The 15137-nt window shown below is 50.0% G+C and overlaps 4 protein-coding genes across 4 annotated transcripts; all 4 read left to right on the top strand.

Moving 5' to 3' along the window:
- Positions 1 to 332: 332 nt before the first annotated feature.
- AUEXF2481DRAFT_31729 (uncharacterized protein) lies at positions 333 to 1823 on the top strand (the record flags this gene model as incomplete). Its single annotated transcript, XM_013485868.1, has 1 exon — positions 333 to 1823. One exon carries the CDS (start codon positions 333 to 335, stop codon positions 1821 to 1823), a length of 1491 nt encoding a protein of 496 aa, XP_013341322.1.
- A 3520-nt stretch (positions 1824 to 5343) lies between these two features.
- On the top strand, positions 5344 to 7496 carry AUEXF2481DRAFT_42545 (uncharacterized protein). The gene is made up of 2 exons (XM_013485900.1): positions 5344 to 5718; positions 5812 to 7496. Exon 2 carries the CDS (start codon positions 5814 to 5816, stop codon positions 7455 to 7457), a length of 1644 nt encoding a protein of 547 aa, XP_013341354.1. The 5' UTR covers positions 5344 to 5718; positions 5812 to 5813; the 3' UTR covers positions 7458 to 7496.
- An 89-nt stretch (positions 7497 to 7585) lies between these two features.
- Positions 7586 to 10639, top strand: AUEXF2481DRAFT_42544 (uncharacterized protein). Its single transcript, XM_013485899.1, has one exon. The coding sequence runs from the start codon at positions 7804 to 7806 to the stop codon at positions 10318 to 10320; it is 2517 nt and encodes an 838-aa protein (XP_013341353.1). The 5' UTR covers positions 7586 to 7803; the 3' UTR covers positions 10321 to 10639.
- Positions 10640 to 14374: 3735 nt separating this feature from the next.
- Positions 14375 to 15131, top strand: AUEXF2481DRAFT_7226 (uncharacterized protein; the record flags this gene model as incomplete). The annotated part of the gene is made up of 3 exons (XM_013485831.1): positions 14375 to 14471; positions 14525 to 14884; positions 14938 to 15131. The coding sequence occupies 3 exons, from the start codon at positions 14375 to 14377 to the stop codon at positions 15129 to 15131; spliced, it is 651 nt and encodes a 216-aa protein (XP_013341285.1).
- Positions 15132 to 15137: the final 6 nt, after the last annotated feature.

The raw sequence follows: 15137 nt of genomic DNA, 5'->3' as shown, positions 1-15137 counted from the left end.
TCGAGTATCAAGCCATGATCGCTAACAACAGGTATACGACCCTTGTAGACATGAAAGGCGAGCAGGAGGGAAGAACAAAGTCTGAAAAGTGTAAGGTCTTAGCTTGGCGTGTCGATCAAGATTCATCAAACCGGTCGGCCGATTCCGCACTCTGCTTTCCCGCATGCCCAGCCCTGTGCGGGGTCCTCGGGCTATGTTGTCCGAGTTCTTTCGGACTTCTTCATTCCCGAATCATCGCCATCGCCATCGCCATCGCCAGCACCATCGCCATCTGCAGTATCGAAGTCTCGGTCTGGAAACTTCATCTCCGCACGCTACGCTGCGCATTCACGATGCGGGGCACGGAAAGTGGCTGCAGAAATATCTCGGTGGAAGGCCTCGTGACGAGGGACCGTAGTTCATACGACGCGGCGGATGTTATTGAGGAGCTATGGACAGCCCTCGGTCTTCCATCAGAGACATTGTCGCGTGTCGAACTCGACGCTGACATACCTAGCTTACCATCATCGTTCAGAATAGGGGTGATTGCGCAAAGCTCTATTGCCCTGGTCGCGCTTGCTGCAGCCCAGCTCTACGCCGTGCAGAAAAAAGTCCAGGTGCCGAAGGTGAAGGTTCCTCCCCGACACGCCGTCATCGAGTTCAAATCCGAACGGCTTTACACAATAGATGGGCAAACACCATCTTCGCCTCGTGATACTATAGGAGGACTCCACAAGACCACCGATGGACACATTCGAGTCCATGACTCTTTTCCCAATCACTCCAATGGCATGCTGGATCTGGTTGGCCTTCCCCGAGGTTCTACGCGAGAGCAACTCGCCAAAAGGATTGCTAATTGGCGCAGTCTTGAACTTGAAAATGCTGCGACCGTGCAGGGAAGTATTGCAGCGTACGCTCTGCGATCTTATCGCGAGTGGGATGTATTGCCTCAGTCTAGAGCTATCAGTGATATGCCCGTACTGCTCCAGTCTTTGCCCTCGGACAGCCACGGGAATTGCCCCAGAAGGATGAGCAAAGGCGCAGCCAGGTGTCTGGACGGTCTGCGAGTGCTAGAGATGAGTCGTGTGATAGCAGCCCCTCTATGCGGCAAGACTCTGGCTGCTCATGGCGCCGACGCTATCTGGATCACATCGCCGAGCCTTCCAGACATACCAAGCATCGATCGTGAGTTCGGACGAGGTAAACGAACAGTCCAGCTGGATATTCGCAACGCAGCCGACAAGGCCAAGCTATTAGATCTCATTAGGGATTGTGATGTTTTCATCCAGGGCTTCCGACCGGGCAGTCTTGCGAAGCACGGCCTATCGGCCGAAAATCTGGTCAGGCTCAATCCCAACATTGTGATTGCAAACATGTCGGCATTCGGCCCAACGGGACCTTGGTCGCACCTCCGTGGTTTCGACTCATTGGTACAAACTTGCTCAGGCATAAACGTATCTGAGGCGCAACATGCAGGTAATGGAGAAGCAGCTCGTCCACTGCCCTGCCAAGCTCTAGATCATGCAAGCGGCTATCTGCTTGCATTTGGGGTCATCGCAGCACTATACCGTCGTGAAGTCAAAGGTGGCGCCTGGCAAGTAAATGTCTCACTAGCTGGCACCATGAAGTATCTACGCAGTCTGGGACAATACTCAGGAAAGACTGGTTTCGAATGCGATGACTACAAGCAGCAATCGGATGTACCTACCGAGTATCTGGAAGCTAGACAGACTAGTTTTGGACATATGGTAGCAGTCAAGCATAGCGCAACGATTGCTGGTTGCGAAGTCGGTTGGGAAGTCATGCCGAAACCGCTAGGATCGGACACCGCAGATTGGCTATGAGGAGGCATGCTCAGTCTAATCATGTGCATATGCAGTAACAACATTCTCGCCATGTCAATGCATGGTGTCTGTATTCTGGAAGGACATGCGTACCGTCAGCCGCTGCTTCTTACAAGCTTCAGTTCGTGATGTCTATGAGCTGCAGTTATTGAGTACATGAGGCTTTTGTTATCAGAAGTGAGATTTCGAATCAAATCGCAACTATGGACAGCTAAATCTGCACGTCGGTAGAATCTCTCCTGCGCGGAATACTGTCGCACTCAAAGCTGTTTCAAGGCACTATGCTTTATGGATCGGCAGCGATACCGCCGAGATTCATCTTCTTGTCTAGTCTCTGCGTTAGCTTTGTTGGTACCAAGTATCATCATGCCTTGCCACATGTCTTATTTGCTCCGATATGCTTATGGCACGACTGTGTTTTACAAGATGTGGCCCAAAAAGAGGGAAGAAAACGGCCAACCGCTATGCATCCAACATCTCAGTATCTCCATCCGATTCATGTAGGATGACGAAACCGTCAGAGTTCTCATCCTCAGTATCGCTTGGATCGACATTCATGTTCTTGACAGCCCGTGTCATTGCCTCGTTTTTGCGAGCTTGTTCTCTCTTCCAACGACGCTGGGACCGTGGGCTTGAGTCGTCACACCCTTTGCTGGGTAGTACATCTTTCTGTCCTACAGATCTAACACCCTTCCGTCTCTCAAGTCGACAGCGTTCGAAGCCGTATCGTCTGACCTCATCATCCCAGAAGGTCTTTGTGAACAATTTGCTGCACCAATCCATATGGACGGGATATGCAGTAGTCCAAGACGCGCCATAGGCCTCTGGCATACCTTTCGGAAACACTTGCATATCTTTGTCATACCACAGTAATTGACCAGGAAAGCGTTGTATCATGAACCCATAGGGATTTGTAGGATGTCTGTGGTCTCCAATCGGGTTGACATGGCCCCCGAAAATCATGTTCTCCAACTCAAAGCCGAGCTCGTTGATTGGGCGGTCTCCCAAGTACGGTTCGGCGGGATTAGTGTGCTGTCCAAGTATCCAGAAGCAATGCGCGAATTCGTGTACGATGGTAATGGCGAGGTGGACCTTGGTACGCAGCCTTGCTGACTCTTCGTTGATCCCAGGGGACCACGGCATTGACCATTGCTGCGCACCATAGCCAGGATCTCGACGAAGGAGTTTCAAGAATTCTTCGCTCAGTTGCATCAAACAGAGACCATGCTTTATGTTCCTAAATGGGTAGTTGTTAATACTTGCGGACTTGGATTGGCCTCCTTGAACAGATTCAACTCACCAGCTTGTTGTCGCGTCGCAATCGTTTCCCAAGTCTGCGAATTGCAAAGTACTTTTGTGTCGTGTGAACATCATAGCAAACATCGTATCCCTCAAAACAGGATCACGCGCTGCCTTGCGATCCATTTCCCACCGCGTGAATTTCTTCTTGTAGTCATTTTCATAATTTTCGACATGAAAATCATCGGCCAAGTCGCCTACCTTATTGTCCAAGCCGCTGAAAAAGCCTGCAATGTGTTGTTCGTCCAAGATGCGCGAAGCTACCTCAACACTCGGCAAGATAGCGTTCCAATCTCCACCGGTGAGTCCTCTCCACTGCGATCGCTGTAAGCACGGGTGAATGTGCAATGGCTCTGTTTCTGCAAAGTACTCGTCGAGCATACCCATATGCTCGTCCTCATCGTCCACCAGCTTTTGGTCTGAGCTTTGCATAAGCTGTCGTTGAAATTCGAAATAGCGTAAATCGGCACCGTGGCCAGAGGCATTGTAGAATAGTGGGTCGGGAGATTTGACAACGCAGTTGACGTAGCCCTCATCGTTGAGAGCTTCGATTGTATATTTGTCGACCATTGCACCAAATGGTATAGATCCAGTAGTTGCGATCTGTGGCCGCATACCTCCGGACATTTTTGACTCTGTGGAACCCGTGTCACGAGCTTGAATTGAAAACAAAAGAAGATGCGAACTTGACAGGCGGACTCGGTACTTAGGCTAGGTATACACAATTACCAAATCCGGCATACACGACCCACAAAGAAATCTGTTTTAGACAACAAAGCCAATACGAATTTTTATCTCTGGAAATGACTTTGGCAGGCACTCGTTTTCTTTCATGATTACTTCCGGCGGAAAGGTCGAATAGCCCGATATAGACATGGTCGAGCGCTTGCATTGAAATATGACCTGATCCGAAGGTGCCCAAATTCTATATATCTCATGGCTCTTGCTGAAGATGTCTCTAGCATATCTTTAAGAAGGCTTTCCGTCCTTGGATCCTGGACCCCAAGGTTCGCAAAGATCCGAGCCTAGATTGAGCTGGAGATAACTACCCGGCAAAGGTCGGTCTAGCTCCATCCTTTGAGCGAGTGCAGATGCTCAGAGTACGCAGTTGGCCTGCCATGACGATGAATTGCCTGTCCGTGTGAGTGGGAGCAGTTAAGTCCGTTTGGCCAAGTCGATCATCTGGGTCAGCAGAATTGATGCACAACATCATACTGCACAGCGATTGCATGCGCAGTTTGACATGGTGTAGTCCAGACAGCAAACTCCATAAGTCCGAACAGACATGATGTGGCTTTTTCGTGGGAGACCAGTTCGCCATATCTGTGTCGATTTCGAGACGTCTGCAACTTCATGGTAGTGCTCGAAGTATGTTCCCGAGAGTTTGGTTACTTATCCTAATGCCGATATAGTCCAGTGCACCCCTTGTCTTACCGAGAAGCACGGAGACCATCAAAGAGAAAACGATAAGGTTGTTGGCACATGGGAGAACCAGTCTGGCTAATCGTCGGACTTGTTTTCCAATAGCAACCTTATTTGTGGCATACCGTCCTTCCTGATTGCCTCTCGTAGAGCATCAGCTTCAAGCCAGTTTGTGAGAAGAAATGCTTCGAGTTGTAATGTGAGCGATCTGATCATATACGAGCCCTCGAGACGGATGATGACGGCGGCGATAAAGCGATTGAGGTTGCGATTTGTTAGTACAACATGCTCGTAAAGACTTGCGTGCGCTACATCGTGCTAGTGACGGGAGACTTGCAGACACAGGAGAAGATACCTCAGTCCGTGTTGCTCCCTAGTATGACGTGAATTCATATCATATTGCATGAGCACACTCGTGGAGACTGGCAACTTAGACAGCTTACACTTTTTGTGAACTGGATCAGGAAATCTCAGAGTCAGTCGATGATGTATCTCAGTCTGTGTACATTGGAGAATGTGCCTAAAGCAGCCATCTCACTCCGGCGGAAATCTGAAGCCTCGAGTGATCAAGTGATCGAGGCCAGTAAAGGTGAACGGCGCATTCTCACAGCTCTCGAGTGTCCAGATTGCGCGAGTGACGATTTGTGAACAGCACGAAAGGGACAAATCTGGAAGACACAAATTAGGAGGTCCCGATTCGCGAACGGAAAGTGCCAAGACATTCTACGCGATCGCAGTCAATGTACTCGGCCTTCACAGCATTTTCAAGCCAGTCATCCATTACTGAGTGTTACATGGATCTGTGAAAAACACATTCTTACGCAGGACAATCGTGCGCTGGTATCGAGCGCTCACTCTTGAGCCAACCAATTGATCGCAATCGCTGGTCCTCTACCAATCAAGCAACGGTGTACGCGCCGTGACACACCTTCGACCAGCGCTTCAACACAGTTTGTGCTCATGGGCGCTAATTCAAGCGACCAACGATGGCAACCCATCACACGCTACCTTGTCAATATCATCCAATAGCTCTCTTGTGCAATGAGGAAGCTTGTGCATCTGTCTCTGACTTGTTACAAGTCTGCAGCCCTAAAAGCATACAGACGCTATCGATTCGAACAGCGGCTACGATACCGTGACCGTCTTACTGGTACGCAACTATAAATCATACAAGGTAAGTCTCGTCCGCAACGACAGTTTTTCTTCAAATCAACTCTCGAGTTTTCAATCCCCGCCGTGAGTTGTTTACAATACTTTGATTCTCCAGTCATGACATCCGAAACATTGTCGCTCTTTCCATCGCCTGTGTGTTCAATACCGCCAAAGTCTTGTCTGCGACAAGCTGAGGATGTTCACGCAAGACGTAACACACCATCACCCGTAGTCAGCTCGAAGCTATTTACGTCTGGGAAGCTTCGAGGTCTTGCTGTACAGCTTACGTCTGAGGTCGACAAGCCTGTCACCGCGCAGTCATCAGGGGCTACTGCAAAGCCATCCTTCTCCAGTCATGTCTCTTCTTCCTCCTCAGATCATCGCGTCATGGATACTGGGCGATCTCGTGAAGCTACTCGTGTTACGAAGAAGAAGCCTGCTGTTGCTATTCGGAAGATATCTATCGACACCACGTCAAGCGAAACGCTTTCCAATTTTCCAGGATCAACGCTCGCGCGGTCAAACAGCACTGCGTCTGCGGAGCCAAATCTCGTGTCACCGCCCATCAAATCGATGTTTCCCGAGTACGATCCGACCTTGCCTCTATCACAACAGCGATACTATCCAACGGATAATGTACCTCGACCCAGTCATGAGCGTCGCACGAACTGTCAACATCATGCCCTCACGAATCTGCCCTCGCCTGAATCACCAACTTCTGCTGCCGGACTTTCTCAGCTACAGGCTCTGTGGAATGCTGCTAGTGGTCAGAATGCTTTGTTTCAGTCTGAGAAAGTCAAGTTGGCAATGCATCGAGACGAGATCGGTGTTGGCTCGACTGCTACCGAGGTGCGATTCGGATCACGAGAGGGCCGTACCTTCTACTCTATTTCGCTTTCGGATGCTTCAAGCGAGCTCTCTGTTCGTCGTCACCACCCAGCAAGGACTGGTATTGTGCCTATTGCTCAGCTGGACGTTTCAGCACTACAAACAGGAGCCAAATGCGAGACGACTATTTTTCCACAACAGGCAGCGTTCGCCGCTCTCGAAGCGGCTGCTATAACGCATAGAGCTAATGCCATCGCGCGATACGACCCTCGAGCATCATCACCACAGGCTGCACAACTAGCATTTGACGCAGTAGCCGAGGCCAAGGCGAACGAGTCTTGCCAGCTTGTACGCATGTCGGAAGGTGCCCGTGAATATCAGTATGATCTGCGACATCCACGTGCCAGCGACTTCATCATCTACGTTGAAGGAACCTTCGACCTTTCCAAGAAGAGCAATGCACGAATTACATTGCAGCAGTCGATCAACGCAAAAAAGTCTATGGCCAAAGCTGCTAAGCTGGTCTGCCTCGATCTTGACACTGAGACACTCGAAGTTGATTTGGGTCTGTTTAGGAAGCTACAGAGCAAGTACATGATTGACAAAGCGATATGTGCCGTTTTGGCGGTCGCATTCACGGAAAGCAAGCTTGCCGAAGATAAGACCAAAGCAGAAACATTCGCAGCACCTCCCAACATGTCATACAAAGAGACTGGTGGAGCGAAGCAGGAGAAAGGTAGCCGCTGGCGGCGAAGCAAGAAGGGGAAGAAGCAAGACGGCAATGACGAAAAGGAGAGGCTGCCAGGCCTGACCCGAGGGATTCTGTATTTGCTTGGGTTTTCGTTCGAGGCGATCGTATGGTTACTCGGACTTGGATTCAAGGTGTTGAGCAAGGTCATTGTTTTCGCGAGTGGCATTGTTGGCAGAAAGTAATGAGACATCCGTAATCCTACCAGATATATTGAATACGAGTGAATACGATGAGTTGATACGTTGAAGTGGAGCGGGACTTCAGGAAGCCGCGGAAGCTGACGCACCCCCTTCTCCATCTTGGCCCCAAGGCCGAATAGCGCTTGATAAGTGATGAGGTGCTAAGTCAAGGAACACACCAACTGTCCAATGCCCAACTGCTTTGATCATTTGGAAGAGCCGGGATGAATGATTGGATATACCCCAACAGGATGATAACATAATTGTAAATCGACACGATACTTGCCTGCATTTCCCGCCACAGGCCTCCACCGCCGAAAGACGAGCGCCGCCTCGAATCGCCGACGCCATGAGCGGCGAGGACCCCTATAAGAAATATGCGCACCTCCCTATTCCTTCGTATGAGGAGGCCACATCTTCGCGACCGTCGTCGTCGAACACGAACAACGAGACGAGCGACGAGACGGAACGTCAGGGTCTACTAGGGAGACAGCAACACCAAGCAGCCCGCAATGGCCCATACCGACCGCCCACCGCAGAGTCACCGCGACCGAGCGAAGACAGCGACCTGTACCTACCAGAAGTAAACGGCGAAGACGATGACGACGAAGAGGCGGCCGTGCGGCGAGATATGGAAGAGATGGAAATCCTCGAGCCCGATTCTGTAACAGGCCGGCGGCGAGGTCAATTCCTCGGCAAGTTGTCGCATACATGGAGCAGTCTACCTTCGTTCCGCCGCTTCTCCATGCCCTCCTTTGCATCGCTGCGCCAGCGACTACCCACGATACCCGAAGAGTTTCGTCTCAGCTTGCCTGTGATAGCCCGTCTGTTCGGCCTCTTCACAATTGCCGCATTGATATACATCCTCTTCGCCCTCGACATTATCCCCAACGCCGGTCACATGGCACAGCATTACGATCCAGAAAGTGTGCGCGCTAGAGTACAAGAGCAGGCTTCACTCTCACCGAGTCGCATATCCGAATACCTCGAATACATTACATCATATGACCACGTCGCAGGTACAGAAGGCGACTTCTACCTGGCAGAATGGGTCCAGACCAATTGGCAGGCTCAAAACTTGGATGACGTCAGAATGCATGAATACTTTGTCTACATGAACTACCCGGAACCGGGCGGTCGCAACGTCGAGATCGTTTCTCCGCCGGACAGGAAATGGACTGCTTTGCTAGAGGAAGAGTCGGTTTTCAAGGACTCGGGGAGAGAAAAACAACAGACGCTGAACTGGCATGGATACTCGAAACAAGGGAATGTTACCGGTCATCTGGTTTACGCAAATGGCGGCTCCCGAGAGGACTTCAAACGATTGAAAGACATGGGTGTCGAATTGGATGGAGCCATTGCTTTGGTGCGATACTATCATACAGAGGCTGATCGCGGTATGAAGGTCAAGGCTGCTGAAATGGCTGGAGCTGCAGGTTGTCTCATCTACTCGGATCCAAAGGAGGACGGTTTCCTGAAAGGTGCAGTAATGCCCGATGGTCCGTGGAGACCGCGCGACTCTGTCCAAAGAGGATCCGTCGCTCTTTCTAGCTTGGTTGTGGGAGACCCCTTGACTCCTGGATACGCTTCGACCAAGGATGCCAAGCTGATTGGGGACATCAATGGAAATATTACTGGTCTACCACAAATCCCTAGCCTGCCACTGGCTTGGAGAGACGCCCAACACCTACTCATGGCACTGAAAGGTCATGGCCAGAAAGTTCCATCTGACTGGGAGGGAGGTGTTCCCGATGTCGAATGGTGGACTGGCGACAAGGGATCACCGGAAATCAGGCTTGTCAACGAGAACTCTGTGAACGCCAAGCAGCAAATCTGGAACGTCCACGGCTTAGTGCAAGGTATGGAGACCCCAGGGAAGAAGTTGATCGTTGGATCCCACCGTGATGCCTGGTGTTTTGGCAGTGTCGATGCTGGAAGCTCTCAGGCTGTCCTTATGGAAGTCGTCACTATTTTCGGTGACCTTATAAAACTCGGATGGCGACCTCTGCGATCCATCGAATTCGTGTCCTGGGATGCAGAGGAATACAACTTTGTCGGCTCTACCGAGTTTGTCGAGGACAATATGGACTATCTGCGCAAGAATGGCGTCGGATACCTGAATGTCGATGTTGGTGTATCTGGCTCCGAGTTCCGTGTTGCTGGCTCGCCAGTGTACAAGAAAGCACTCATGCACGTCCTCGACCGTGTCTCTGATCCATACAAAAACGTCACTTTGCGCCAACTGTTCGACGAACGAAATGAAAAGATTGAAGGTCTCGGGGCTGGCTCAGACTATGTTCCATTCCAGGATATGGCCGGCACGTCATCTCTGGACTTTGGCTTTGAAGGCGAAGAAAACGGATATCCTTACCATTCTTGCTACGAGACTTTCGAATGGATGACCAAATATGGAGATCCGGACTTCCAATACCACAAAACACTTGCCACCGTATGGGCTCTGTTGATCCTAGAAATCGCAGATCGACCGATCATACCATTTGACCTGAACGACTACGCTGCAGCTCTATCACCCATCATCGACGAACTTGAAAAAGACGCCGCTGCCACCGCCAAAGATTTGAAAACCGACATTGCTAAAACACCCTTCTCAGTACAACCCTTACGAGAAGCTGTGGATGCCTTTGTCGCAAAAGCCAAAGAGTTCCATGAATTCGACGATATGTGGGCAACCAAAGTGCTAGCTGGAAGTGGAGGCTTCGAGTCCAACGCCTATGCTCTTCGCCGCATCGAACACAACTCCCGCGTTATAGATTTCGAAACTAATCTCCTCGACCTCCCTACCACTGGCGAGGAAGGTCCTTATGGTGTAAGTAACCCCTTTCTACCTCCTTTTCCCAGAACATGATTACTAATGTCGGGAACAGGTACCAGGTAGAGAACAATATAAACACGTCATTTTCGGCCCACAGCTTTGGGATGGCTATGCGGCTGCTTATTTCCCTGCTGTCAGGGATGCACTTCAAGAAGCGAGGTGGGAAGACGCGCAGAAACAACTTGAACGTGCGGCTAGGATATTGAGGGTTGCGGCTAATAAGCTGACTGCGTAAGTGGGCAGTGAAAAATAAAACTTTTTTCTTTTACTTCATTACCTTTTTACTTTTTCTTTGTATGCATAAGTTTTGCCTGTGGCCATCAGACGTCTTTTCTTTAACTTGAGCTTCGGCGATAGAAGGTGTTTTGCGATTCGAGCAACTTGATGGGGGATGTGATTGTAGTGATGAGTAAGAGTCTGACAAGCAGCTGGGTGAAAAGCTGTGTGAAGTGGTCGAGAACACAACTCCTTCCCCACACGACTCCACCTACCGCACCAGAGTCCTCGAAACAATGAAGGATCAAGAAGCCCTTCCAAAAAAAAAAACGGCCCCAGCCTCAGTAATTCTCCCTGTACTCCTTGATCGCAATGAGGATCTCCCAAAGAACACGATCATAGCGTGTTCCGCTGAGAATGATGTACCTGGCGACGAGACAAGATAGCGAAGCTGTCGAGAAAAGCCAGAGATGAGCTCTAAAGAAAGTGTCGACGGTGTAGGCGCCGACGAGGATGGCGAGTAGATCAGTGACGTTCATGATGGCGGTGATAGGGTCGTTTGCTTGAGGACGGGTATTTTCCAATGACTGACAGACCGGCTGTGATCTTGAAAGTCAATGTGGTGGTGGTGTAAATGCTTGAATTGTTGTAAGATGTATGGCAAAGATACACAGCAGCGGTGGGTATATATGTGCATTATCAACTTCCTCCGGAACAGACGCTTCCCTGGATTCCCCAGAGGTCTCAAGAGAGATTAAACATCTGTCTCTCGTGCGACATTGTCTTAGAAAGTCCATGCTTGATGGACAATTGGATTGTCTCGAGCGAAGTTCGATCATAAAGCTGACTTGGGAGCAGGCATTGGGGTGAGAGATGTCTAAGAAATATATTTCTGCCTGTGCACAGCGCCGCTACCTTGAAGCTCTCAAACTGTACCACTTGACAGAGAAACAGCATTCATCAACAATTGCCATCTTTGTCGAACAAAATAGCAAAACTAGTACCTCAGTATCAGAAAGGCCTTCCACTCGTCCACGATCTGAGTCACTGATGTCGGTCGTCAGCTGCGTATTGCTATCCAAGACGTACGTTTTGGGTCAGAGGCTCTTTTTTGGTGCGTGAGTCTTGATTGGTTAAGCCGTTACACCAAACAGAGGACCGACGGTAATTCATGGATTCGGGGAACATATATGGGTAAGATGAAGGGGGCGATGGGTTCGACTCACAAGCTTGGTGAGAAAGTTTTGCTTTACATGCAATCTTTCACGTGGAAATATCCCACCACAGCGGGATGGGTGTCTTAGTAGTCACGGTGAAGCTGTGGATATCTATCAGCTCTTTTGTGTGTCTCGATAAGCCACATGTCGTCACCTTTTACTGCACTGAAGTAGGCGTTTGGGCGAAAGCTTGCCAAAAGCGTCATTCGTGAACAAAGGACCTTGCAGCTCTGGTCGGCCTTTGGCTACTGCAAAAAGAGCGAGACGGACAGCTTGCTTATCTCGTTCCTTTCAACGCTCTTGATCGATAGATATGGTTTCCAGAAACCGAAGGCGTCTAGACGAAAATCTGAGCGGATGGATGATAGGTTATGCACGGGAATCGAGGCACGAGAAAACACCCAAATACGAAGAGTCTACATAACACCTCGTCTATGTACTGATACCACTAACTTCGTTTGCTAGTCTTGAGGGCTCATCTTCAGTACAGACTTTTTAAACCTCGACATAGTATCAGCGCCATACGTGTTAAGTGCCGGGGCTCAGTAGCTGCACGCCTTCATCCCGAAACGAACTCTTTCCCCAACTTGCTCGTCATACGGTGACGGGATGCCCGTGAAAACTCGATTCTTCCCACACCGTCGATTGAGGTGTCTTTACATTATCTCCAAGAGGGCAGCTGAGACATGTTGAGGCTGGAGTGCCAGTGAGATTGAGGGAAGAGATTCGATCCGGTGGATCTATCACCAAAGCTAAGCGCAGGGATCTGAGCGGGGGTAGCCGAAGTGGAAGTTGTGGTAGGTTATGCTGTGTGTCTGAGACGGCTACCAGTATCGTTGCCAACACTGACTCGGCGAGATGGGGCATTTTCGGGGATCGGAGCGGATGAAGCTGACCGGCTTTTCTCGCATCATGGTGGGGGTTGAGAGTGGTAGGAGGTCTGATGTGGACGATGTACGAGTACTGAGCGTCGAGCCTGGCCTTTTCCTTTGCGCGACTCGAGACTGGCACTCTCTGGCGAGCGGTCGTAGAGACATCGTTCTGCATTTGAGGAGCCAAAAGCCCGTCGACAGCATTGACTGGAGCGCTTGTGTTATTTTCACCGACATAATTGATCATGTCCTGCTGCTTGCGGACGGCTAGTAGTCCTTTCCAGTTCTTTGGACCTTGCACAATTGACCAAAGAGGCTTTCCAGAGCTTTGTCCAGTGTGACTCCATCACCGATGATTGTGGGTTGATGAAGACCTTGTAAGAAGGCATATCAGGAACCGCTATTCCCAATTATCTCCTTGTCGAAATGGATCTCCGGCGTAGGCTCTCCAGGTCTGGCCCAAGTCCTTTGGTACATGCCTGTACGGCGCAGAGTGAGAATTGATCTTGACGATGGCATGCGTACATTTCTTACTTTGGATGCGATCTCCAGGACGGCGCGTATCTGATAGCCGATTCTTGCTGATGTTGCCAAAGTGAAAGAAGCTGGGTGCTGCTCTGGAAGAATTGGACAGGATGCAGTAGGATGGATCGCGCACACGAAAAGTATGCAAAATCAAAACAATGTAATTATGTCTTGAACGAGGGTTGGACGCTTGAGCACATCGCAAGAGATCTCATTTAGGAAAGTTCGCGGTGTTGTGGACGTCCTGGCGGAGCAACCGCTTCCGATTTGGTTAGCAACAACTTGTCTGCTTTCGGCGCCCTCTCTCCTTCCCTACAGCTACTGCAACTTTCGAAGAGTTATGTGACTATCCGGCTTTGACCATCCGTTCAGCGTACCGGCATCTGCTGTAGAGGGGTATCACGACCTTTTTACAAGACCTTCGACTCCAGTAGTTCGATATATCTCCCTCCCACGAGTCCCAAAGGTACTCATGCTGATACGCCAATGCCCCAGTGGCTAATCTCGAGCAGTCACCAGCGAGCATCCAAGATGACTCTTTTGAGGCATCTACCACATTCTAGCATCGGAAACAGACGATGGTCAATACTCGTATGGCCGAGTCCAAGAAGACGATACAGCTACTCTATCTGATCTCGAACTCGGGATCATATATCTCAATTGCATCACCAACAACAGAACTCCTAGATTCTAAGCTCGTAATAGCTTACTCATGGCTCTAGAGGAGACTGAATGCGTACTTCCTTGCCTGCGATATCCCTAAATACGACACCATTAGCTGGTACGCCTCGTGTCTCATCACCCCATAGCTCTTTCTGCAACACAAAAGATTGACACCAAGTGCTGCAAAGTTGAAGTAGCCTCAGAAATAGGCGTGTTGTACTCGAGACAATGCCACGATACATCATCACTCGCCGAACGAGAACGAGCCTACGTATAAGCTCACAGCACTTTGTCTTATACTAAAGAGTTTGTTTTCTTCCTATCAGATTCTGACTTGACAATATCCAGGAATGAGACACACGTTCGATAACAGCAAGCAAGCATGCATCAATCAAAAATTATGTTCTATTTGCTGAATCTAAGCAACAAATATGCTGATGATCGTGGACTTTATACAACCCTACCAAAGGCTGCAGGCAAACATTCGAGACAAAGCATGATTCATCAAACAACAACCTGGACGTAACCAACCTTCTGACACCATTTCTTCCGACTCTTCGCTCAGAAACCTTCTCATCCACGATATCCGCAACGATGTCTGACCCACACATCTCCACTATCTCTGTCCTTATCTCGTCAGTTGTTCTACCTACTCCAGACGGCATCATAGGTCTTCGCACTCAGATCCTGGGTACAGCGTTCACTCTCCTCTATTGATATCCGCGAGAAACTAACACAAGCCAGACAACTGGTGGTACGCCCATCCCAACAACACTGCAGTCTTCATCCTCACTACTCGCCGCCCGGGCCCTCATGTATACAAGTACGAGGTCGCCATCGTGGAGGATTGCGGTCAGAGTGACAGGGTCTTTTTGGAGTCTGGCCTTTATAATTTCGTCGAGGATGCTTTACATAAGATACTGTGTCGTGTTTCGGAGATGGTCACGCCGATGATCGATGCCGTTGAAGTTGAGGAGCTGGTTGTCAAGATCCCTTCCGAAGATGACATGGAGGCTCAGAAGGAGAACGAGAAGCCCAAGGAGGTTGGAAAGCCGAGAACTTCCGATACCGAGACTGAGATGGCGCTTACGAATGAGATCAGGAGTAAGTAGAAGCCCCTAGGGTATGTCCAAAACGCGCTTACTGACAGACGACAGAATTGTGGACAGCGATGGACTGTTCGACAACACCTTGTGCGCTCAAGACCCTTAACATGAAAGTCTCTGGTTGCAAGACCGCAATGGTGCATGACCACTTTGGTAACGGCGAGACCAAGACTGATGCTCTTCGCAACTTGGCCGACTGCCTCTTCGCCCTGGCCTTTCCGACACTTGCCAATACCATCAAGTAGGTTCAG

This window comes from Aureobasidium subglaciale, assembly GCF_000721755.1.
Source record: "Aureobasidium subglaciale EXF-2481 unplaced genomic scaffold scaffold_19, whole genome shotgun sequence".
Taxonomy (NCBI): Eukaryota; Fungi; Ascomycota; class Dothideomycetes; order Dothideales; family Saccotheciaceae; genus Aureobasidium; species Aureobasidium subglaciale.
This window is presented reverse-complemented; position numbering and strand designations above follow the sequence as displayed.